General features: G+C 28.1%; 1 protein-coding gene across 1 annotated transcript in view; it reads left to right on the forward strand.

Moving 5' to 3' along the window:
• LOC136088864 (rabankyrin-5-like) overlaps window positions 1-22,397 on the forward strand; it is a 29,613-nt gene that overhangs the window by 6,509 nt on the left and 707 nt on the right. The window contains 10 exon segments of the mRNA XM_065813861.1: window positions 751-987; window positions 1,225-1,477; window positions 3,608-3,776; window positions 3,876-4,012; window positions 7,297-7,435; window positions 14,173-14,373; window positions 19,363-19,539; window positions 19,613-19,646; window positions 19,649-19,759; window positions 19,877-19,967. Coding sequence (XP_065669933.1) covers window positions 751-987; window positions 1,225-1,477; window positions 3,608-3,776; window positions 3,876-4,012; window positions 7,297-7,435; window positions 14,173-14,373; window positions 19,363-19,539; window positions 19,613-19,646; window positions 19,649-19,759; window positions 19,877-19,967 — 1,549 coding nt within the window.

Raw genomic sequence — 22,397 nt, forward strand, 5'->3', positions numbered from 1 at the left:
TAAAAAGATTAAGAAAAGTTTTTAAAAAAAATTGGAAACAACTCAGCTAAATGCAAAATTAAGAAGAAAATAAGGGAAATTAAGTTCTGGATTTTTTACAGAGATTTTAAAATATGACCTGGATTTTTAAAATATAACCTAATGATCTATGCTTGATTTAAGAAAATTTAAAAATTTTACAACAAAATGACAAATAGAGTTATATAAAAGTTTAAAAGCAATTTAACCAAATTTTTTTTTTGTTCATTTGTAAGATCAGTTTTTTTGTTTTACCTTCTAGTTTTAAAAGTGAATCATTTTGATTAAAAAAAAAATTAATTATAGTAAATAATAATCAGAAAAAAAATCATAACGAATAATTTAAATTATTCATTCAAAATTACTAGTAGTTCAAGAATTAACTTTTTTATTAATTTTAACTAATTGTCAACTTATTAATTTTAACTAATTGTCAACTGTTATAGTTATATTATAATTTACATATCGTTGGTATACAAGGGAAATGCACTAAGTCCATTTTTTGGCAGTATGGAGTTATGGTTTGATATGCCACACAAATTTGATTAGTTATTAAGATTTTTTATTTCAACTATTACACAAAAACTTATTATTTTAACTGTTACGCAAAAATTTTTTTGTTCATTATTTCAAAATGATATTTTTGGACTTTGTGCATTTCCCTTTTATACTAACGATATGTATTTATTATAACATAATTATATTTTTTGCCATTTCAATTTTTTTACACAGGTATCAAACAATCAAAGAGATTAATAACAAGTTTTGATGGGCGAATCGATGTGCAACTAATTCAATCACCCACTGATGTTGAAAAGTTTGACTTTGAATCAATGCAAATTACTCAGCTTGATATTGAAGACGGCCTACAACAAGATGTTATTACTGATTGTTGGAACTGTACCCCTCTGCATTTTGCTGTGATAGAAAAGCAAGAAGAGATTGTGAAATGTTTTATTAAGTATTCAGGTACTAAATAATTACCACTAAATAAAGAAGTTTTTTATGTCTAAAATAGCATTTATTAACTGGTTTCTTTCTTTTTCTTACCTGAACATTGCCTAAATAGAGTCATAAATGAAGAAATATATTTGTGTATATTTAATAAACTTATTTATAAACATATTTTAAAAATTCTTTTGCTTTTTTTGCTTTTTTATTTTTTATTGCTCAAGAAGATTTATTAGTGGTTTTAATTTTTTTCAGAAAATGCTTCTTTGAGTGGTGGGCGACTTCCAATTGTACCTGACTTTAACGTTTTGGACAGTGCAGGTCAAACTCCACTCTTGATTGCACTCTTGACTAAACAATACAAAATTGGGAAGTTGCTAGTTAATATGGATGTTGATCTAAATATTTGTGGAGAAGATCATCAAACACTTTTGCACAAAATGATAATGCACAGAAATGTTGAAGCATGTTTATTTTTGCTAGAAAATGGTGCAGATGTCAACAAACGGTAATGTTTTAAGTAATACAAAATAATAAGCCTAATATAATTGCTTAATATTATTTTATTTTAATTGCTTGTGGCTAGATATACCCATACTCATTCATACAAAAATAAATGAAAAAATGAAACAAAACTAAGTAAACTATGTGTTTTTAAAACAGACTAAAATATTTTATCAAAATTATAATTTACTGTTATAACTATATAACTATATTTTTATTAAATTTTATATAATTTTATAACTATATAAATATATTTTTATTAAATTTTATCAACTTTTTATATGTTCTAAGTTTCTCACCACAAAAAATTATTACATTCCAAAAAATCAAATATTCTTTAAAATTTTGTGCTTTTTGCAAAATGTCATTTGTTGGTGAATTTAAATACATTTTTTCAATATTTAATTTTATTACAGACGTTATTTAGTTTTTTCTTTTGAGCAGAACAAAAAACTACTAGTTGCGTCAACTGGTTCTAAACTTTCAGTTTAATTTCCTTTTATTTTAAAACTATATGACAGAATTAATAAAGTAAAGGAATTAATCAGGCTAACTTTGTATGTATTTTTTGATGGTCAAAGATGTATTTTTATTCTGTATTTAGTTTTTAGGTTTTATAAGAATATATTTAAAAACTTCACTATGCTTAACAATACATTTAAAAAACCCACCTTGCTCAACAGTATGTAATGCTTAAAATAAAAATAGTTATGACAATAGATTGATTAAAGTGAATTGTATGATGAACTCAATAGTTCTTAGCAAGAAGCATAACCATTTTACGTAATGCAAGGGTTATAATTTTAAAAAAAAACATTTTTTTTATGGTCAAACAATACATTTCTTGCAATACAAATTGAATATTAACAACAGCCTCATTCTTTACCTCTTTTAAAATTATCTTTAACTACTGACGATAAAAATGCTTTGCAAAGGTTATCTCTTTTGATTGTGGTTGTTATTTTCGATTAATCTCCTAACCATCCTTGTTTGGAATACTGTTGACATATGGCTGGTTTTGTTGATGATGACCTTTCTTTTTTAAATAAATTCCAAAAACATGTTGTAAATCAAGTTGAGCCAGCTCTAGCAGCTCAAACCTCTATCATATTGTTGTAAGGTTTCATATGTATATATAGTTATCCTTGCTTATTTAGATCAAATTAAATTCGAAAGTTAAAATTGTATAAAATTTACAACTGACACATTTTGGAAGCGATGGAAAATTTATAGGGTCATAACTTTTAAACCTTGGAATATTATTTAATGAAATTTAAAACATGTTGAAATTAAATTAAAAATAATATAATAAAAAAATTATTTTCATAACTCGTTGCTCTCATATTTAGCGTTGGGGATGGTTCGACTTTTTGGGGTGTTTTAGTTCTTAAGCTCCAATCACCATAGTTTTTTTTTGCAAAATCCTTTGGAAAAAAAATTAAGAGTTTGCACAATAGCTTAAAGTGTCATATCATCAACAAAGTGTCATAATATCAAATTAAAATGTCATAACATCAAAAAATTCTATCTACACAACTGTTTATTCACTTTTACAATGCACTAAAGTGAAAACCTGTGTATGTGTACTAACTAACCTGTGTTTGTGTACCAACTTATTTTTGTTCAACTAACTTCCACTATTCTTTCTATGAAACACTCTACAACAAGTTCACTCTGCTCAAAAAATATAATTTCTACTTTTTTCTTTTTATATACTTGTATATAAATTATATAAAAAGTAGAAAGCCCAAATAAATATAGACTTTTTAAGTTATTTATATATAATTTTAAAAAAAAGTGATATAAATGCAAAAATAAAAATAAAATTTAAAAAAAAATACGAACACTTTTTATCATTTTTTATTTTACTATTTTATTATAAACAGTAAGCAATCAATTTTTTTTTTTCATTAAATTTTTTAAATTTTATTTTTCTTAATTTTACTGTAAACAGAAATTAAAATAATTTATTTTGATGTTCTTATGTCATAACATCATTTTTTTGTTAAAAGATTGTTTAACTTTACACTCATTTTCATTTCATGAGCATTTAATTTTATTGATTGAACATTTTTTTAACTGATCTTTTTTTTGTATGAAAGAAATTTTTGCTCAATCAATTGCCTATCTATAGAAGCAAAGAAAACATGTCACCATTGCAAATGGCAATTCATTTGAGACTAACACCTGTTGTGGAAGCTTTATGTATAAGAGGTGCAGATGTAAATAGCAGTGATGAAGATGGAAATACAGCACTGTGGGTAGCATTAAAAAGTCACCAGTTAGATATTGCTTCATCCTTAGTAATTGTTATTTTTTATAATTTTGCATATATGGGTGTTGTGTATTATATTCTGTAGTGTTTGTTCTGTAATTTTGTTAGCTGTTTGTATGTTTATCAGGTTAAACATGGTGCTGATACTGACTTTTGGAGTACTGGTATTAATAATTGTGTTTGGACATTGCTTCATCGAGCTATATTTGAGAGGGATGAAGAAACTGCATGCTTTTTAATTCGTAACAAGTGTGATTTACATAGGTATTTAGTTTTTGTTATTGCCATCAATTTTAAATCATGTTAAATTGTTTGCTTTTCATAAATAAGGTAAAAGTTTTAATCTTAACTTTCATTTTTTCACTGTTTTTATCTTTTTAATTTTTTTACTTGAATCTGATGAGCATTTAAACTTTTTATTTATTTATTTCTCAATTGCAGTTTTTCATTTTCCTGTTTGTTGAACAATTAATTAACCAAATTTTTTTTTGCAAAATTAATTTTTTATATTTTAGTAATAAGAAATACTGTTTAGCTGCATTATTGTTTGTATTTTTGACATTACAGAAAATATGATGCTGTTTTATTTTTTTTGTATTATTGATGTTGAATTTAAATTTACTAACAGTGTGTTATTAAATGATACGATCTGTCATAATTGAATCTAGTAAATTTGATGGTGTACACCATTGGTGTTTGATGGTGTATACACCATTGGTATTTATAAGACTAAAAGTAAGTGACTTCTAAAATTTTGAGTTTATTTAACATCTTCGCTTCCAACAAGTCTGCAAGCAACCACTAATTAGAGTTTGAAGTTACTGGAAGAGAAAAGATGAGGGTTGTAGAGCAAGATAACGATTGACAGGCGACTTAAAGGATTGCAAATTATATGAATCAGGAAAGCAAGATGAAGGAAGCAAATTCCAAAAAACTAATGTTCGAGGAAAAAAACTAGACGAATAAGAGTTTTTGGAGCATTTAGGAACAGTCACAGAAAAAGGATGAGACTTAATTGAATGACGAGTAACATGAGAATGAATTTTAGTAGATGGCACAAGAGACGCTAGCTCTTTAGAGCAGTGCCCATTATAGTATTTATAGAAAATAAAAAGAGAAGCAACATTAAGACAATGTGATAATGGTTGGAGGTTGGCTGCAAGAGCAGGCCCAACTATGTTTACAATGCATTTTTGCACCTTGTCTAAAAGAGAAAGGGCATCATTAGAAGATCCGCCCCAGATATGGCAACAGTATTCCATACAAGGCCAGATTTGAGATTTATGAGATAGAGAATATAATCTGAAGTAAGAAAGTGTCAAGCTTGATAAAGAGATGCAACCTTAGCAGATGTTAATTTTACAACAGATTTGATATATGGTTTCCACAAGAAAGATTGGAAGTAAGATAGTTAATCCTAGAAAATGAAGAGTAGATGACTCATCGAGTACATTACCGTTCATAAATATAGGAAGATCTAAATTATTGCGATAACAATTTGCTGAAAAAAATTAAGTTTTATCTGTATTGAAATTCACCAGCCACTGTGAGCCCCATGCTGTTGCAGAAGTGAGATACTTTTCAAGCTCAAATGCCCCCTCCAAGCAATTAGAGAGTGTTAGCTTCTTATCACCACAAGAGTAAATAGTAGTATCATAAGTGAACAATGCCACCTTAGATGTGAGAATATCTGGAAGATTGTTGATATAAATTAAAGAGGGCCAAGGATAGAACCTTGAGGAACCCCTGAAGTTACAAAATAAGAAGAAGCGTGCTGTCCATAGAGGAGCAACTTTCCCAGTCAGCTTTTAAGTTAGTTGTAAGAGGTACAATAATATAGAGGGATTCAGGTGATGAAGAAGAATGAGATATTAGTTTTAGAGAGATCAAACTGTTATCAGAAGTACCTTAGGGTGAATGTGGAGAAACTGAGCACTGACTAGGATCAGAAACAAGACATAAGTCGAGTAGAGAAGGTAAATGATTCGGGTTGTCTAGAAAGCGATTTGGAAGGTTGACTATTTAGTCTAGGATTGAGAAAGGCAAAAGTTGTGGGCTTTAATGCCTGCAGAATCACTGACACTAGAGCTAAGCCATTCAGTGTGATTAGTATTAAAGTCACCGACAACAACAATATTAGCTGATGGATAAATAGAGAGGGCTTGGTCAACATGATCAGAAATAACATCAAAAAGAGTGCAGTCTTGAGATGAAGGGGAGCGATATAGAACAAAGAGAAAAACGATAAAGTGAAGTAGTGCTAAACGAAAGCACACAAAAGAATAGTCTGTGGGTTCAAACCTAGTTTCACGACAAATGGGTGAATTCTTACAAATGTAAATGTCCAGGCCAAGCATGTGACTATTGGAGTCTTCATGAATTAAAAGAAGATAGCCATCAACACTAGGATCGCAAGATGAGATATCTGAACTCAAATTAGTCTCACAAAGAGCAAGTAGGTCGGGTGAACTTTGCAAGAGATAAGACTCAACAGAAGCAAAGTTACTTCGAAGACCATGAATATTAGTGAATGATAGGTTTAGAGAACTTGGTGATGATGATAGTTTTTTGTGTTGTATAGTTTTTGGTACTTTATTCATTTTTAAATTTGTTGAAGAACTTGACTCAAAGCATAGATAGAGCTCAGAACACTGTTTAACAGCTCAAGCAATTGCCACATTACTATTAATAAACCCTAAGCCGTAACCAAGGGCTCCAAATGTGGCCTCTGCAATGCACACCAAAAGAACAAACAGGGACACCATTCATGCGCAACATGGCAATGTTAATACTTTGATATTTTTCAACTGTTGATGGAATCATCCTCTCTGAGAGGCTGAAGATCCAGCATTCAACATCCTAAACTGGAAACAATGTATTAAAAATACATCTGCGCCAGCCTAATAGATGAAGAAGAGGTGCGAGGCTGGTCAACAGATAGAATCTGTTTACCCCTTAAGTCTTTACCTAGGAGGCCTTCTACAAGACTAGCCGGATGCATTTAACACATTTAATCTGCCCAAGATGAGTATTTTTATCGAGACACCATCTCTAGCTTTTACTCAACCAAGAGCCCCAAAGCAGGGGGTGTTTTAAGTCGGAGTTGGCATTTCCTAGCCTTTACCTAAAAAGGCGTATCCTACAGGGCATGAAGCAGATTGTACTGGGTTACGTGTTGCCAGTAGCAGGATAACCTGACCTGACAGTTGACTTTGCAGGATAACAGGCCTGACAGGATAACCTGACCTGACAGTTAATAAATGATAATGCATTAAGGAATATAGTTACTTTTTAATTTCAAAAAGTTGTTGTTTGCTTTGTAGTCCAAACAACAGTTAACCTGATAGTATAACAGCTGACCTTACAGTAACAGTTTACAGGATAACAGTTTACTTGACATATTAAAAGTTGAAATTAGACATGATAACAGTTGAACTGAAATCAACAGTTGACATGACAGTATAAAATTACCTGACAATTAATAAATGATAATGCATTGAGGAATATAGTTACTTTTTAATTTCAAAAAGTTGTTGTTTGCTTTGTAGTCCAAGAAGACCAGGCTTAGATGGTGGTTGTGCCAGTGAATGTATTGATGGGCTCACACCATTGCATTTGGATTGTGCATCATCTAAGGATAAAGTTGTTCAATGTTTTATAGAACATAATGCTGATATATATATGCAGGTAATGATATCATTTTCATAATAATAGTAATCTAAAAGTTAAAATAAAAAATTATATGAATAAATAAAAATTCTAAAACATCTCATGTGAAGTACTACAATCTGTTTCTCTGCATAATGTTCTTGTTTAACAAGGTTTGTGTCTTGCAGCAGCCTTGTTTAACAAGGTTTGTGTCTTGCAGCAGCCTTGTCTAACAAGGTTTGAGTTTTTTTCAGCAGCCTTATTTAACAAGGTTTGTGTTTTGCAGCAGCCTTGTTTAACAAGGTTTGTGTCTTAGCGTTTAGGGTTGAGAGAGAGTTACAAAAAAAATTCATCTTTGACTGTCATCTCTTTGAGGATGTATGGTCCTCTCTTTGAGGATCTATATGAGCCTTTGTCTGATGTTTGTAAGATTTCTTTCTTTTTACAAATATAACCATTTTTACTGCTCAAGTAGTATATATAATCAAACAATGGTTTTTGGTTTTTAAACTATAGGTTTGTATGTGGCTATTTTTTACTTTATTAAAAAAAATAAAAAATTATAGCCATACAAAAGAAGGTTATAAGTATGATGCAGGAAGCAGTTGCATAGATACATTTATATTTTACATGTGGGTAGTTAGAAGTTACTAGTTAGTAAGTACATTAATAACTAATTATAATACACCATTTGTTTTATAAACAAACAAAAAATTTATTTTCAAACTGTTCTTGCGTGTTCAACATTATTAATAAGTTAACATTATCTTGTTTTGACTAAAAGATAAAGCATTATATTTTGTTATGACAAAAAATGAAGCACATTTTTTTGTATTATTAAAAAGTTTTTGTATCATTAAAAACTAAAATAAATTTGTTTTGATTTTTTTACGCTTTAAATTTATAAAATGACCTTATAAAACAACCTTTTGCAGCTTAAAAACAAATAACTTAATATAGACTATTAATATAGGTTAGAGACATAGAAATTATAAACTAAACCCAAATGTTTACAAACATAAAAAATACATACATCTTACAAACATGAAAAATACATCTTACAACAGCAGTTTCTGTTTAACCTGTGAGTTGCAACACCAGCAGGAGTTGCCAGACAATTTGCCTGGGGTCACCATTAGACCTTCTGAAAATAACTTGTTTATGCAATAGTTTCTTTCTATCATCTTAAGTTTAAGTGATGACTCTGACTACAGTCAACCTACACTAAATCATCTACACCAAATTGACAATCATATGATTCGTTCAACAGATGTATGGAGCTTATATAATTTAATTATTTTGGACATTTCAATTCTTGCAATCCTGGACACTCATTGACAAACAGGCAGGCGTTTTCACATTTTTCAGCATTTTAACATCTAAGTTATTTTTAATTTAAATGTCCAGGTTTAATAATTACTAGCGCGTCTATTGTTTCTGGTGCCAAAAATGGCTGCCGTCAATTGACCACATGCCCATTGTCGAGAAAGTGTATTCTGATGGCACTAAAGTTGCAGGTATGCACATGTACTTGCACACTAAAACAGCATAATTATGTTTTCCATCTTCCAGGTTTTAAAAGAGTTTTGTCCATAAGACAAACTAATAAATAAATTGAGGAGTTACGATTTATGTAAAGGAAAACATTATGTATAATGTGAGGAATAGTAAGTGGATTTCTGAATCATAAACTCAAATAAATTTACGAAGTTTCAATGTTTTTAGAAATTTTGTTGGGGATAAAGAAATTGTAACTATTTAAATTTTGAACAAGATTTTCAAGACCTTCTTTTGCATACTAATATTAAATTGTTATATTACGATTAATGATTTTAAATTTTAAAAATGAATGAAATAGATTTTAAACTTATCTAATGACGGTTACCCCTCATTTGGTAATGTTACCCAAGCAGTAACCAACAGGCAGGTGCCTGGATAGCTATTGACAACTTTAAGCAAAACTAAAAGTTTGAGGTTGAGTTGTATTTTATCAAAAAAAGTAAAAATGCAATTAAGACTATTAAAAGTTAAAAAAGGCTTTACAAAATATTCATGCATAATTTACAAAGTATTCATGCATAATTTACAAAATATTCATGCAAAATTTACAAAATATTCATGCATAGTTTACAAAATATTCATGCATAGTTTACAAAATATTCATGCATAATTTACTTTTCATTGCAATTTACATGCTTCATATTATTTCATATTCAATATTGAAAATAGTGCATAGAAATAAGTTAGATATAAGCTGATTATTTTCATATATAAATGGTTACAATCTATGCATCAATTGGAAAAAATGAACAATAAAATATAAAAGTTACAGTACGGTTGTTTCCACACTGTGAAACCACAACCTAAGTTTAGCAAAATTTATTATATGTTAGATTAGTAGAAAGTAGAAATGAATTGGATATGAATTTTTGCAAATTTAAATCATTTATGTACTTATTTTGATCAAACTTTCAATGCACAGTTTCCATTCTTTTTGTATGTATTTCACACTTATCGTATATATTGTTGACACTTATCGTGTATTTTAAAATCTGCTTTAGTGTCAAGTTCATAATGCGCTCACAGTTTCAAATAAAAGATTAATGCATTGTAACATTTTATTAAAAATTTTTAGGTACACAAATGAAAAAGAAAGACTATTTAATAAACATAAAGTATACAATAATGAAAATATAAAATAATATTTTCATCAATAAACATTTATTATGAATTAAAATTTTAAAATATTTCTAATATTTTTAGTACTTTTTTTTTTCTCAAAATTTTTTTATTTTTTTATTTTTTTGCTTTTTTGCTTTTACATTTAATTTTTCTTCCAAAAAATTAAGAAAGAATTGGCTACAGAGCAAAATTTCCACATTCTCAGTATGTTGTCTTAATACAGGGTGGATTATTTTGAATGTCATTAATAGGGAGTTCAACAATGTCTGTGCTGATTGGCCAGAGAATTCAACAGACCTTAATTGCATTAAGCATGTATGTGCAAGGTTTCAGAACAGCTTTTTTTTAAAAATCCCAGACCCCAAAACCGCCAATAACTCATCACAAGAGTTCAAAAAAAAATGAGTTTCCATCACCCAAGAAAAATACTACTCACTTATTGAAAGTTTTTGCACTAGAATTTTGGAATATTCTGGTAAAAATAATGGAATAACTCACTGATCAGTAACATTGTCCTAAAGATTTTGTGAAAAAATGAATAAAAAATATTAACTAACAACTGAGTTACAGTCATTTATAAAAGGAAACTAGGGGGGTCAGAAATTAAATGTACAACCTATTCATGTTTTGGTCTTATATTTTGTCTTGCCGTTGTAAAAGAATTTAAGTAAAATACTATTTATTTTATGGTAAAAAAGAATTATTGATTGGACATATGATATGTATGGAATAATAATTTTTTTAGTTCATACTTATTTTTCATTTAAAAATACTACATTAATACTATAATGATAAGCGTTTTTGATATTAATAATAGTTCATGTTTTATTTACCTGATTAAGTTTGATTTAGAAATAAAATTTTATGTTATCTTTTTAAATTTTTTTGTTTTGTTTGCTTTTAACAGCTGCTACTTTAAAAAAAAGTATTTTCATATGCTGATGTAATAAACGATTTCATATGCTGATGTAATAAATGAGTTTTTGTAAAAGTAACTATGTATTGCGGTTTCTACATATTCAAATAGAGGTGCATGACAATGTAGTTTATACACAAAATATAAATACAAATAAAATAAATAACTACTTTGACTCAAAATTTATGTTAGTACTTGAAACCTACGATAAGTGTCAACTCATAGTAGGTGTGGAAATGATTGTATTTGATATAAACCCTTATTAGATTTTTAAGTTTCTTTTTCTTTCTTTTTTTTTTTAAATAAAAGCTTTAATAGCGTAAAGTTTGTTTTCTTAAAATAGATTTTTTAAGTAGCATAAGGCAATGTATTTATGATATTTGGACAAACATTGCACAGAAAGAATAGAATTTTTTAAAAAAATTAAGTGATCCTGGGATTGATACTTGGTTAAATAAACAAGTTGCCAAAACCAAAATGGTACGCTGCTATGCTAACTCTTTTGCTTAAAAGTGTTTAAGAAATATTTTTAAACAAAAGAGTTTTAATTACTTTTTAATGCGCAATGTAAGAGTTCATTTTTTTATTTTTTTTATTTTGATTATAAACATAAAATACAACTCAATCAAGTTTTGTTATAAATTTTTATATAGATGAAATTTGTGTGCCTGTGATATTGAATCAGCAAGAGACAAGTATATAAAACATATCTAAAAGAATTTTTAAATTAAAGTAATAAAGTTACTTTCAGAAGACAAATGAAGCCATTGATAATTAAGAATAAAAGATAAATAATAATAAAATCATTTAAATAAAACTGCATAAGTATTTTATTATTTTACTGATACTTTAATTATTTCTATCATTATAACCAACTTATCCTACAGCTATGTGCGTAAATTAATTTAAAAAATTAATCATGGCTTAACAGATAAAGAAATATTAGGTGCCAAAAGAGGGCCGAAATTTAAGGATAACAGTATAATAAAAATTGAAATAGCCAAATATTTAAATAATGACAGTAGTTATGTTCAGTAAGAAATTGCAGAAAATTTAAATAATATTGGAATGGAATGTCTCACAAAGTTATGTAAGTAAAATTTAAAAAAAAATGGGATATACTAGAAAGAGGCTAACTTAAATAGAAAGTAACTAAATGACCAATTGAAAGAAATTCTCTCAGAGTTAAACGTAGACAATTATTTGCAAGAGAATTAGCAAACTATAATTATGACCAATTAGTATTTTTACATGAAACAGGTTTTAACCTGCCACACCACTACTAATTATGGATATTCATTGATAAATCGTTATGGATATTCATTGATAAGTTCGATCCCCACCACGTCCCTGGTAGTACTGCGCTCAACTTGTTTCTCCCCGCAGCGGCCTTGTTCGTCGAGGTTCGTGTTTCGGAGTTATAGAGTTGAGAGAGGGTTATAACCACCATTAAGTAGCCTCCTCATCTGTAGTGGCCTTCTTGGCCTTGAGGGAGGTGAATAACAAAAAAAAATAAAAAAAAATAAAAAAATCAAAAAGCATATGTTACTGTCCCAGCCAGCAAAGGTGTAAATATTAGCTTGATGATGGTTATTAATATTAATGGAATAGTCTCTTATGAGTTAAGTGATGGTGCTTATAATTCAGAAAGATTTAAAAATTTTATTACACAAAATTTTATTCCATATTTCAGAAGCAATCCAAATCACGTTCTTATCATGGATAATTGTAAATTTCATTACAGCAGAGATGTGTTGAGATTATTAAATGAAAATCGGATTATATTAAAAATTTACCTGCCTATTCTCCCCAATTGAATCCCATAAAGGAAGTTTTTGGTGAAATAAAAACAATTTAAAAGAGAATGAAACCATTGGCAAAAACAAGAAACACAATAAAAGAGCGCGTTTGCTATCTACTAGACACCCGATCAGGTAGTTTTGCTAATTTTTACAAGCATCTTAGGCAATATTTATTGTTGGCGTTGTCTAGAAATTCTTTTATTTAAAAATAGATATTGAACTTGAAAACGTTTGTGGAAAATGTTTTTTATAATTTTTCATAATTTATTTGTTTTATAAAATAAAGTATTTATAATCTTGTAATAAAATGGTTTTAATTATGGAATAAAGTGATTTTAATTATGGAATAAAGTGATTTTAATAATGGAATATAGTGGTTTTAATTATGGAATAACCCTGTATTAAAAGTGCTGAATAAGGCTTGTCTTGAATGATCATATATTGTTGATAGCATTTTGTTTTCATTGAGAGTTAAGAAACAAGTCTACTGTTTTTAGGGTTTTTGCCATTTTCATTGCTTTACCAAAAGGAAGCAGTTCTTCCTATTGATTTAGATTGCAATTTAATTGCTTTTAATAATAATGACACTCTACAGCAATGATGATTCTTACATCTAAAAAAAAAAAATAATGACACTCTACAGCAATAATGGTTCTTACACATAATAAAAAGTAGGTTTAGAAGAGCTAAATGCAATAAATAAAATGAAAAATGAACTATTAGATAAAGCTTATCAAAACATAGAAAAATATATTTTAAAAATTGCAAAATTGTGATATAATGAATTTTTCCGAATTATAAAATAAGCATAAATTAAAAGTGTTTCTAAAAATTAGTTGAAATTAGTTGAAAGAAAAATAAAGTGTTGTTGTCTTTCTTTTGTAATATTGTCATTTATTGTTATTTGTTAACTTATATATTGATTTTCATTCCTTAAAATGAAGAAATATTGAAATATTTAATTTTTTATGCTACTACCTGTAACTTTATTTTCTAGTAGCATGTGTATCTTTCACAATTACAATGTAGGGTAGTTTAACATACAAAGAGTGGATACACTTTATCAGAATGCAGGTGTGCCTTCTATGTGAAAATGGGGGTAGGGGTGGAATTTGCTAAAATAACTGAAATTTATGTGTAAAAAACAGCCCTTTAAAAATCTATAAATAAATTTATTTTTTATCATCAGTAGATCATTTATATTTATTCATCAGTAGATCATTTTTTTAGTATGAAATAATCAATTTCTTTATGAATATTTTGTGAATTATTTTGTAAGATTGCTAAGTTGCTTTTGTAAGTTTAGCCTATACTTTTTTGAGTTAGGTGACTTTTTTTGTTATATAATTTAATATTGTTTATGTATTTGGTTTAAGGATGCTGATGGTCGAGCGCCAATACATATTGCAATAGCTGCTAAGAATCCAATTATAACTCGTATACTTCTTAGTCATCCAGACATGAACTTTTACATCAAAGATGCTCAGGGGCAGACACCTTTTATTGTTGCAATGAACTGCAGAGATAATGATGCTTCTTCAGCTATTTTAGCTAGAGAACCATATGCAGCTGAGCAGGTAAAGTTTAAAATGTTTGAAACATTTTTGATTTTAAATATTTTTGATTTTATTTTACAAAACTATTCTATAATATGGGATGTCACTTTGTTTTATAAAACTTTTCTATGAAACATATGTCATTTTGTTTTACAAATCTGTTCTATAAAACATGTGGCATCATTTTGTTTATAAAACTGTTCTATGAAAATGTGATGTCATTTTGTTTATAAAACTGTTCTATGAAACATGTGACGGCATTTTGTTTATAAAACTGTTTTGTGAAACATATGATGTCATTTTGTTTTACAAAACTCTTGAAACATGTGACATCATTTTATTTATAAAACTCTGGGCTCGAATTAAGCGTATCGCGATTGTTAATATATTTAAAAACTCGTAAAAGTTAGCCATACAAATGTTTCTATTACTATCTTTCATGTTGTTAACACATAATAAAAGCTTCTAACTAAAAATTATTTTAACAAGAAATCTCGAATAGAATATGAAAGACGTGATACCATTTTTTTATATTTTCATTTTATTTAAAGCGATATCAAGATCAAGCATTTTCTATAAATACGCAAGTTACTTTTAGGAATTTTTTTTAAAAAGAAAACTATTTGAACAAAAACTATTTGAACTAGAAAACTATTTGAACAAAAGAATTTTAGTCTTCTAAAATTCTCTTATTAATTTAGAAATTTGAAATTAAAAAAAAATTGATAAAATTTAAAAAAATTTTAATTTCAGCGTCACTTGTAATACCCAGTGGCATAGCGAGGATCACTCCTGAAAGTCAACCGTATATCTAACTACAGTAACAATATTAGATTTAGAACATAGTGCAAGTGAGAATGGAAGTTTTATTTAAATCATAAACATTTTGAATAGTTTATTATTTTTTGTTTCATGAAAATGGTTTTCAAACATTCTATTGCAAATGTAAAACCAAAAATTAAATTATAAAAAATTCAAATTAAAAAAATAAATTATGTTACTACTGTTCAGAGGAAATTTTTTCTAAAAAAATATTTTAAGCATATACTTAAACTTATGAAAATATTTATTAAACCAAATTTTTTTTTTTTTTAAACAACTTTTTTCGATTTATTAAACCAAATTTTTTATTTTCACTTTTTATTGCAAAACAATTTGAATAAAAAAAATAAACAAAAACATCAACAATGAAAAAATTAATTATACTTAAATTTTTAATAGTACACTAGATCAAGAAACAATAAGTTATAAAAAATGTGGTATCTAATATTTTTTTCTTTATTTGGTCTATAGATTATAGACTTGTATGGTCAATAGGCATGTTTTTGCGCCAATTTGAAGTTTAAAGTTATACAACGATATTATTTTAATTTAGTATTATTATAATTAAACAATTATATTTATTTACTTTGTTTAATTTTAAATGTGTTTTATGTTATTAATGTTATAAACTGTATAAAACAGCGTCGTGAAGTTGTTTTACATTAATACAAGCTTTTTATATTGTTAAAACAACTTTTTAGTCTGTATTATTGGTGTTTTAGAACTTTTTATGTTTTATCGTCAGCAAAAACGTATTAGATAGTTTTCTATAACTAAATAAAGTGGTTCAAATATTGTAATATTTTACTTTTTTACTTTTACTTTTTTAAGTATCATGTTAATTAAAAACAATTATTAAAAGTAATATCGTAATAGTATTAAATGTGTTACTTGCTCATTACACTATAACTGCAACTTAAACTTTAAATTTAATCTGTAAATTATAACAGTGTTTTACCCTATTTTAAATTCTGCCAAACAAGAAAATTGTAAGATAATATTTAAATATAAGACATATTATGTTAAAAAATAACAATTACAAACTAATGTAGAAAAGATACAGTTTTATACTAACGATATAAGCCCCTTACTGCAAAGCGGTGCCAGTAATGAGGTGAGAGAGGGGGAGGATTTTTTTTCATGATTAGATTTTTTTGCGTTAATTCGAATCCTGCTGTTATATGAAACATGTGGCGTCATTTTGTTTATAAAACTGTTCTATGAAATATGTGGCGTCATTTTGTTTATAAAACTGTTTTATGAAATATTTGGTGTCATTTTGTTTTTAAAACTGTTCTATGAAACATGTGGCATCATTTTGTTTTTATAAAACTGTTTTATGAAATATGTTGGCGCCATTTTGTTTATAAAACTGTTCTATGAAACATGTGGTGTCATTTTGTTTTATAAAACTGTTCTATTTTGTTTAAAATTCATTTGTTCAGCAGATGTTCATAAAAATATTCACATGGAATAACAAAAGTTTTACATTCAGCTTTAACACATGTTCAAAATAATTATATATAATAAATACATTTAGAAAGATATTTTACATTGTATGCCAATTTATTTATATCTTTATAAAGTTCAAGTATGTTATATTAAATCCATAAATTGTATAACTTTTTTCTGGTTAATCCACAAACTGGAAAGTTTAATACTTATAAAGAATTGTAAGATAAAAGAATTAAAGCTCTTGAAAACTTAGATTTGATTGGTGCAAGGTTGCAAAAACATTGTTATAAAAATCATTCTTGATGTTGTTTCAGTTGAAAGCTGCAGATAGAATAAAAAATGAAAAAAATATATTAGTTTTTACTTTAACTAGACTATGGAAAAATCATGGTTTTAATTTTAAAAATAATAAACCGGGAATGATAAATAAAGTTTATGTAGTGTTAATAATAAGACGAATAAACAATCAGGGCACAAAGTAAATATAGATGTTTTTATTTCTCCAATTTTTAAAAAAGGAGTAACATCAGACCCTAATAATTATAGACCAATTTCACTTGCATGCACTTGTTGTTGTGCAATGAAAAGAATTATTAAATTTGATATTTCATTTCAAAGAGACATTGGCGCAGCTGCAAAATGGGCTAAAATTCAAAAACAAGCTACTAAACTAGTGCCTGCTTTAAGTAAACTTAATTATGAATCAAGACTCAAAGTTCTTGGTTTAACTACCCTTAAAGATAGAAGAATAAGAGGAATGCTAATTGATTGTTTTAAAATTTCCAATAGCTTTATAAAAGTAAACTGGCAGGTCCCAATAATTAAACCACACTGGCATTATCTCAAAGGTCCTGCAGGAGCAATTGGAAATAATCAACACCCCATCGTCAAGCAAACCAAGATTAACATTTGCCAAAGAAAATTCTTCTTTGCTAATAAAATCGTTACATATTGGAATCAACTACCGAAAGAAGTTGTCGAGGCTGATAATGTCTTCCGATTTAAAAATAGACTTGATAAACACTTATCATAGTGATGCCAATATTGAAAAACAATTGAACTGCCATAGTCTACAAATTATTTGGTAGGTTCACAAATATTATTATGTAGCAGTTGTATCTATAATAATAAATATTATAAAGTGTTTAACTCAACGTAATTTAATAGCCAATAATTAACATAGTTTTCTCAAGAAACTTTGTAATTGTACAAATTTTTTAAAATTGGTAAATGATTTGTGTATTGCACTAGACAAATACTAACAATAGATGTTGTTAGTATATAAATAATAACAGATGTTGTTAGTATATAAATAACAACAACAGATGTTATTTATATTGACTTTTGAAAGCCATTTTATTCCTAATTTCATTCCAAATTTACTCTGTTTAACATTTATTAAATTGGATTGCTGCATTTCTCACCAATAGGTGAGTTTAGTTAAGTTCATTATTAAGCTCTCATCGTTAGTGGAGTTCCTCAAGTATATTAACGATTTAACTGCTATATAATGATTTAACAGTATATAATGATTTAACTGCTACAGTTAACAACCTTGTTTGTTTTTTAAAGCTATATGTCGGTGACATCAAGTTATATAGTTCATTTTGCAATGCTGATCATAGCCACAACTTAGTTTGCTCTTGATAATGTTGTACTTTAGTCAGAAACATGGCAACTACCTACAGTTGACTCTTGATATCTCGATTTCTCAGGAAACCAAAAAAGAAAGTTTGAGATATCAAGAGTTAGGAGTGTCGAGAGGATTTTGGTTCAAACAAGTGCACAAGGGACCGAAAATAAATTTTAAGATACACAAATGTTCGAGATATCAAGTTGTCGAGGATTGGTAAAAATAACTTTATTTCTAAAAGTAAGTGTTTAGTTCATAGGATTTTGCCTGCTTCATTGAGAAAGTGTATAAGCTTTAACTAAAACTTAGAAGATCATACTTTAGCTTGGTCTTCTAATCCAAAAGATCTTGGTATAACTCTGGGTTCTCACCTTAACTATAATAATATATTCAAGCGTTATCCATGCAACTTATACCAGAGCATAGTTTATTTTAAGATGCTTTAAGTCTCGCAATCCTAGTATCTTAGTAAGAACCTTCACTACATATATTTAGCCTATATTGTTTCAATATAGGCTAAATATATGTTTCACAAAAATCCTGTACTTTAGCAATTAAACCTAATATAGCCATCTTCAGTTGCTTGGTTTGGAGTTGCTTGAGATAAGGCTATCAAAACATGACTTATCCACTCGCTTTAAAATTATTTATAACTTGCTCTTAATAGATAAATTTATGTTCTTTTTTATTCGCAATAATAACAAAATGCAAGGACATAAATATAAAATGTGCAAACAACAATGTGGACTAGATATTTGTAAATATACTGAATTGTTAACATTTGGAATCAGTTGCCTTTTGATGTTTTGATGTTTTTAATGCCAATAATATCAACATCGTTAAAAGTAGAATTAACTCACTTAATTTTGAAAAGTTGGCGTTGACTGCATACATCATTGTTTAATTTTTATATAAATTTTTAAAAGTTGTATGGTGTTACATAATTTTAAGACATGCTGTTTGTGTCCAACAATATGAACCCGTGTGTCTTTTAGAACAGGTGTTATTTGTTCTAGTAAATACAATCTAATAATATTTTTATTTGAGCATATTTTTTTATCTTTTTGTGTTATTAATTTTATTTTTTATTAATCTTTTAGTTTGACAACAAGGGTCGCAACTATCTTCACAAAGCAATTATGAATAAAGATGTAGATGTTATTCTCTTTTTAATAAGTATTGAAGTCAATGTTAATTCTGTTATAATGGATGGGTCACAGAGAACACCTCTGCATTTAGCTGTCCCAACTGGAAATGAAATTGTTGTTAGACATCTGGTAACAATTTTTATCGACATCTTTTAAAAAAACTTTTTAAAACCTGTTTTACGTACTAAAATATTTTTTTCAGATTCTTGCAGGAGCTGATGTCAATGCTGTTGATAAAACCGTCAAACACCATTACATTGCGCTGCTATCGAAGATAAGCCTTCAATTATATCAGTTCTATTGCAAAATGGTTCTAACCCAGACCTTGTCGATATTAGTTTAAACAATGGTAAATTACGCTTAACTTGTAATGTTACTGTAATTTCTTCTTTTCTTTTTTTTAATTCTATGTTTTTAATACTTTTTAGCTGTTGTAATTAAATTTTAAATAAATTTTGTTTCTCAGCCCTGCATTTAGCATGTCAGCATGGAAATTTAGCATCAGTTCGAACATTATTAACTGAATCAAGTATTAATGCAGAGATTTACAATATTCGGTAAGAAGTACATCAAGGACACCAACTGACAACTAATTTAATTTTTGTACAAAATTAAATTTATATATATTTAAATTTATATATGGCCAATTCCATAGTTCAGTGACGCATCATGCGGAGAGATTTTTTTTAATAGAAATTTTTCTATAACTTAAAAAATAATTTTTTATTACTCTAAATCAATCTTGAATTAAAATTTTATAATATAAACTAAACACAATTGTATTAACATAACACTGCTACATAGCAAAAATTAAAACATGAGTTCAGTGACGCAACGCGGAAAAAAGTGTTTTTTTATCAGCATACTTTTAAATGGAGTTTTCGCTGAAATTTTAATTCTTGCTTGACTTATTAGATTTTTTTGTTGTAATTTATTCATTTGGCAATAATGTAGTCATAAAAAAAGCCACAAACAATAAAGTTTTCATATCGTTTTATTTTACAGAAAAAAAACTATCAGTTCAATGACGCAACGTTCAGTGACGAAACAAAAAGACGAAATCTGACACAAGACGTTTTCTGACATGTGAATTACAGATATTTGCAAATCTTGTAATACTAATGCAAAATCTGCTGTTGACCTGATTTCGTATTGACTAGTTTTAACTCTTAGGGCTGCGATTCGCTTAACAGTAGCTCCTAATCCGTCAACCGCTCCTTTCCCGTGCATCGCTGCAAAGAAATGCTAGAAGAATTTTTTATGAAAACGTTTTTCAAACACAACCATTGCAGCCATAATGCTTTTGTTTTTGAACTGAGAAGTGGCATTATCGCTGAACATGTGTACTTCTTTGACTTGATCAGGAATGGAGTGAAGGATTTTGTCAATGTACGGTATAACGGAAGACTTAGTATAATCAGTTGAATCTGAAACTATGGCAAATGTTTTTAACTCAATGTTCCAGACTGCTAGGGTCATGATAGAAACTTGATTTTGACCAAAATGAGCCGCTTGTGGCTCATTTTGATAGAAACACCTAGCGTTTTCAGCCCAGTCAACTTGGATTACCGCAATTTCAGAATTAACACTCATCGAAACCTCCTTCAGTTTATTAAAAGTTGTTGATTGGTTTTTCTTTACAAATGCGTGGTTAACGAACTTATCACGCATCGCTGATATGTGTTGGATGAGTTCTGTTACAGTAGACTTTTTTGAAATTTTTTCAATGTTTGCATATGTTTTAGTTTCAGGCTTTCTCCACTCGTCCCAGAATACTTCGAAACCAAATGTATTAACAGTTTGCAAGTGTTTATCGAACTGTTTCATACCTTTGCATGCAACGCATTTGTCATAGGCGCAATCGTATGTGTACGGTTCACAAACAAAGTTATTTATCATTTCAGATCCAACTTTGATTGAAGGCGCTTGAATTGATTTTGTTAATGCATTTAAGGCAAATCGCATATTTTCATGCAAACTACAAACGCAAACATTATGCAGAAATTTTGTAACTGATTTTACATTGCGTGGACGAAGGTCGCAAAATTTGCTGAGTCCAATTTTTATGTGCAGATGCTTTTCCTTGAATAACTTGAAAGCTTCTTTTAGCGTATAATATAAATGACGTATCTGAATATTGTTTGCTTTTCCGTCAGATAATTGAATTCGAGTGACATCTTTTTGTTTGGTGATATTTGGGAAACTTTATCTTCATTATAAAAGTTTACAACTGCTAAAACATCGCTTTCAGAAAGACCATACAGCTTTGAACATGCTGGAGGTAAACCCGAATTATCTTTACAAGCAGAGCTATTTGAAAGAATAGAAAGAATTTCAGATTGTTTCTCCTTTGAAGTTGGTAGTGCTTTTAAAACTTTTTTCAATGCTTTTCCTCTTTGTTGAACGTTTTTTAAAAGATGAGCTTGGTCTTTGATATTGATTTAAAAGTTTTCTTTTTAAAGGGCGAGTTTTTAAAATTCTTAATTTTGCTTTAGCAGCATAAGCTGCTTTTTTATTAGGATCGGCTTTCAATTTTTCTCGATATCTCTTAGATCTAACTCTGGACATTTCTTTCTTTTTATCAGCATTCCAGAAACATAATTAGCTTGGTATTCTGCATAACACTTTTTTTTTACTTCTAATTTTGATTCCATTTCTTTAAAATTTACAACTTTATAAGAAAATTTTAACATAAATCCAAAAGTTTACTAATATTTACTAATAGCCCTTCACAATACTAAAATGCAAAAATTTATTCGAATTTGAAAAATTTGAAAACCCACAACGAAATCTGAACTTTTGGATGATATTTTGACTTCCTTACCGCTGTATTTTATAAAACGCTAATTATCCCGTCGATGGGTTCAGTGACGCAACAGCTTTTAAACTATAACTATATGTTAATACAATGCTTTTTGACCAATTTTTTTTTTAGTAATCATTAAAAGTTTACATTAAAATATATAATTTCTAAAAAAACCTCGCCA

Source organism: Hydra vulgaris, chromosome 12 (genome assembly GCF_038396675.1).
Source record: "Hydra vulgaris chromosome 12, alternate assembly HydraT2T_AEP".
Lineage (NCBI taxonomy): Eukaryota > Metazoa > Cnidaria > Hydrozoa > Anthoathecata > Hydridae > Hydra > Hydra vulgaris.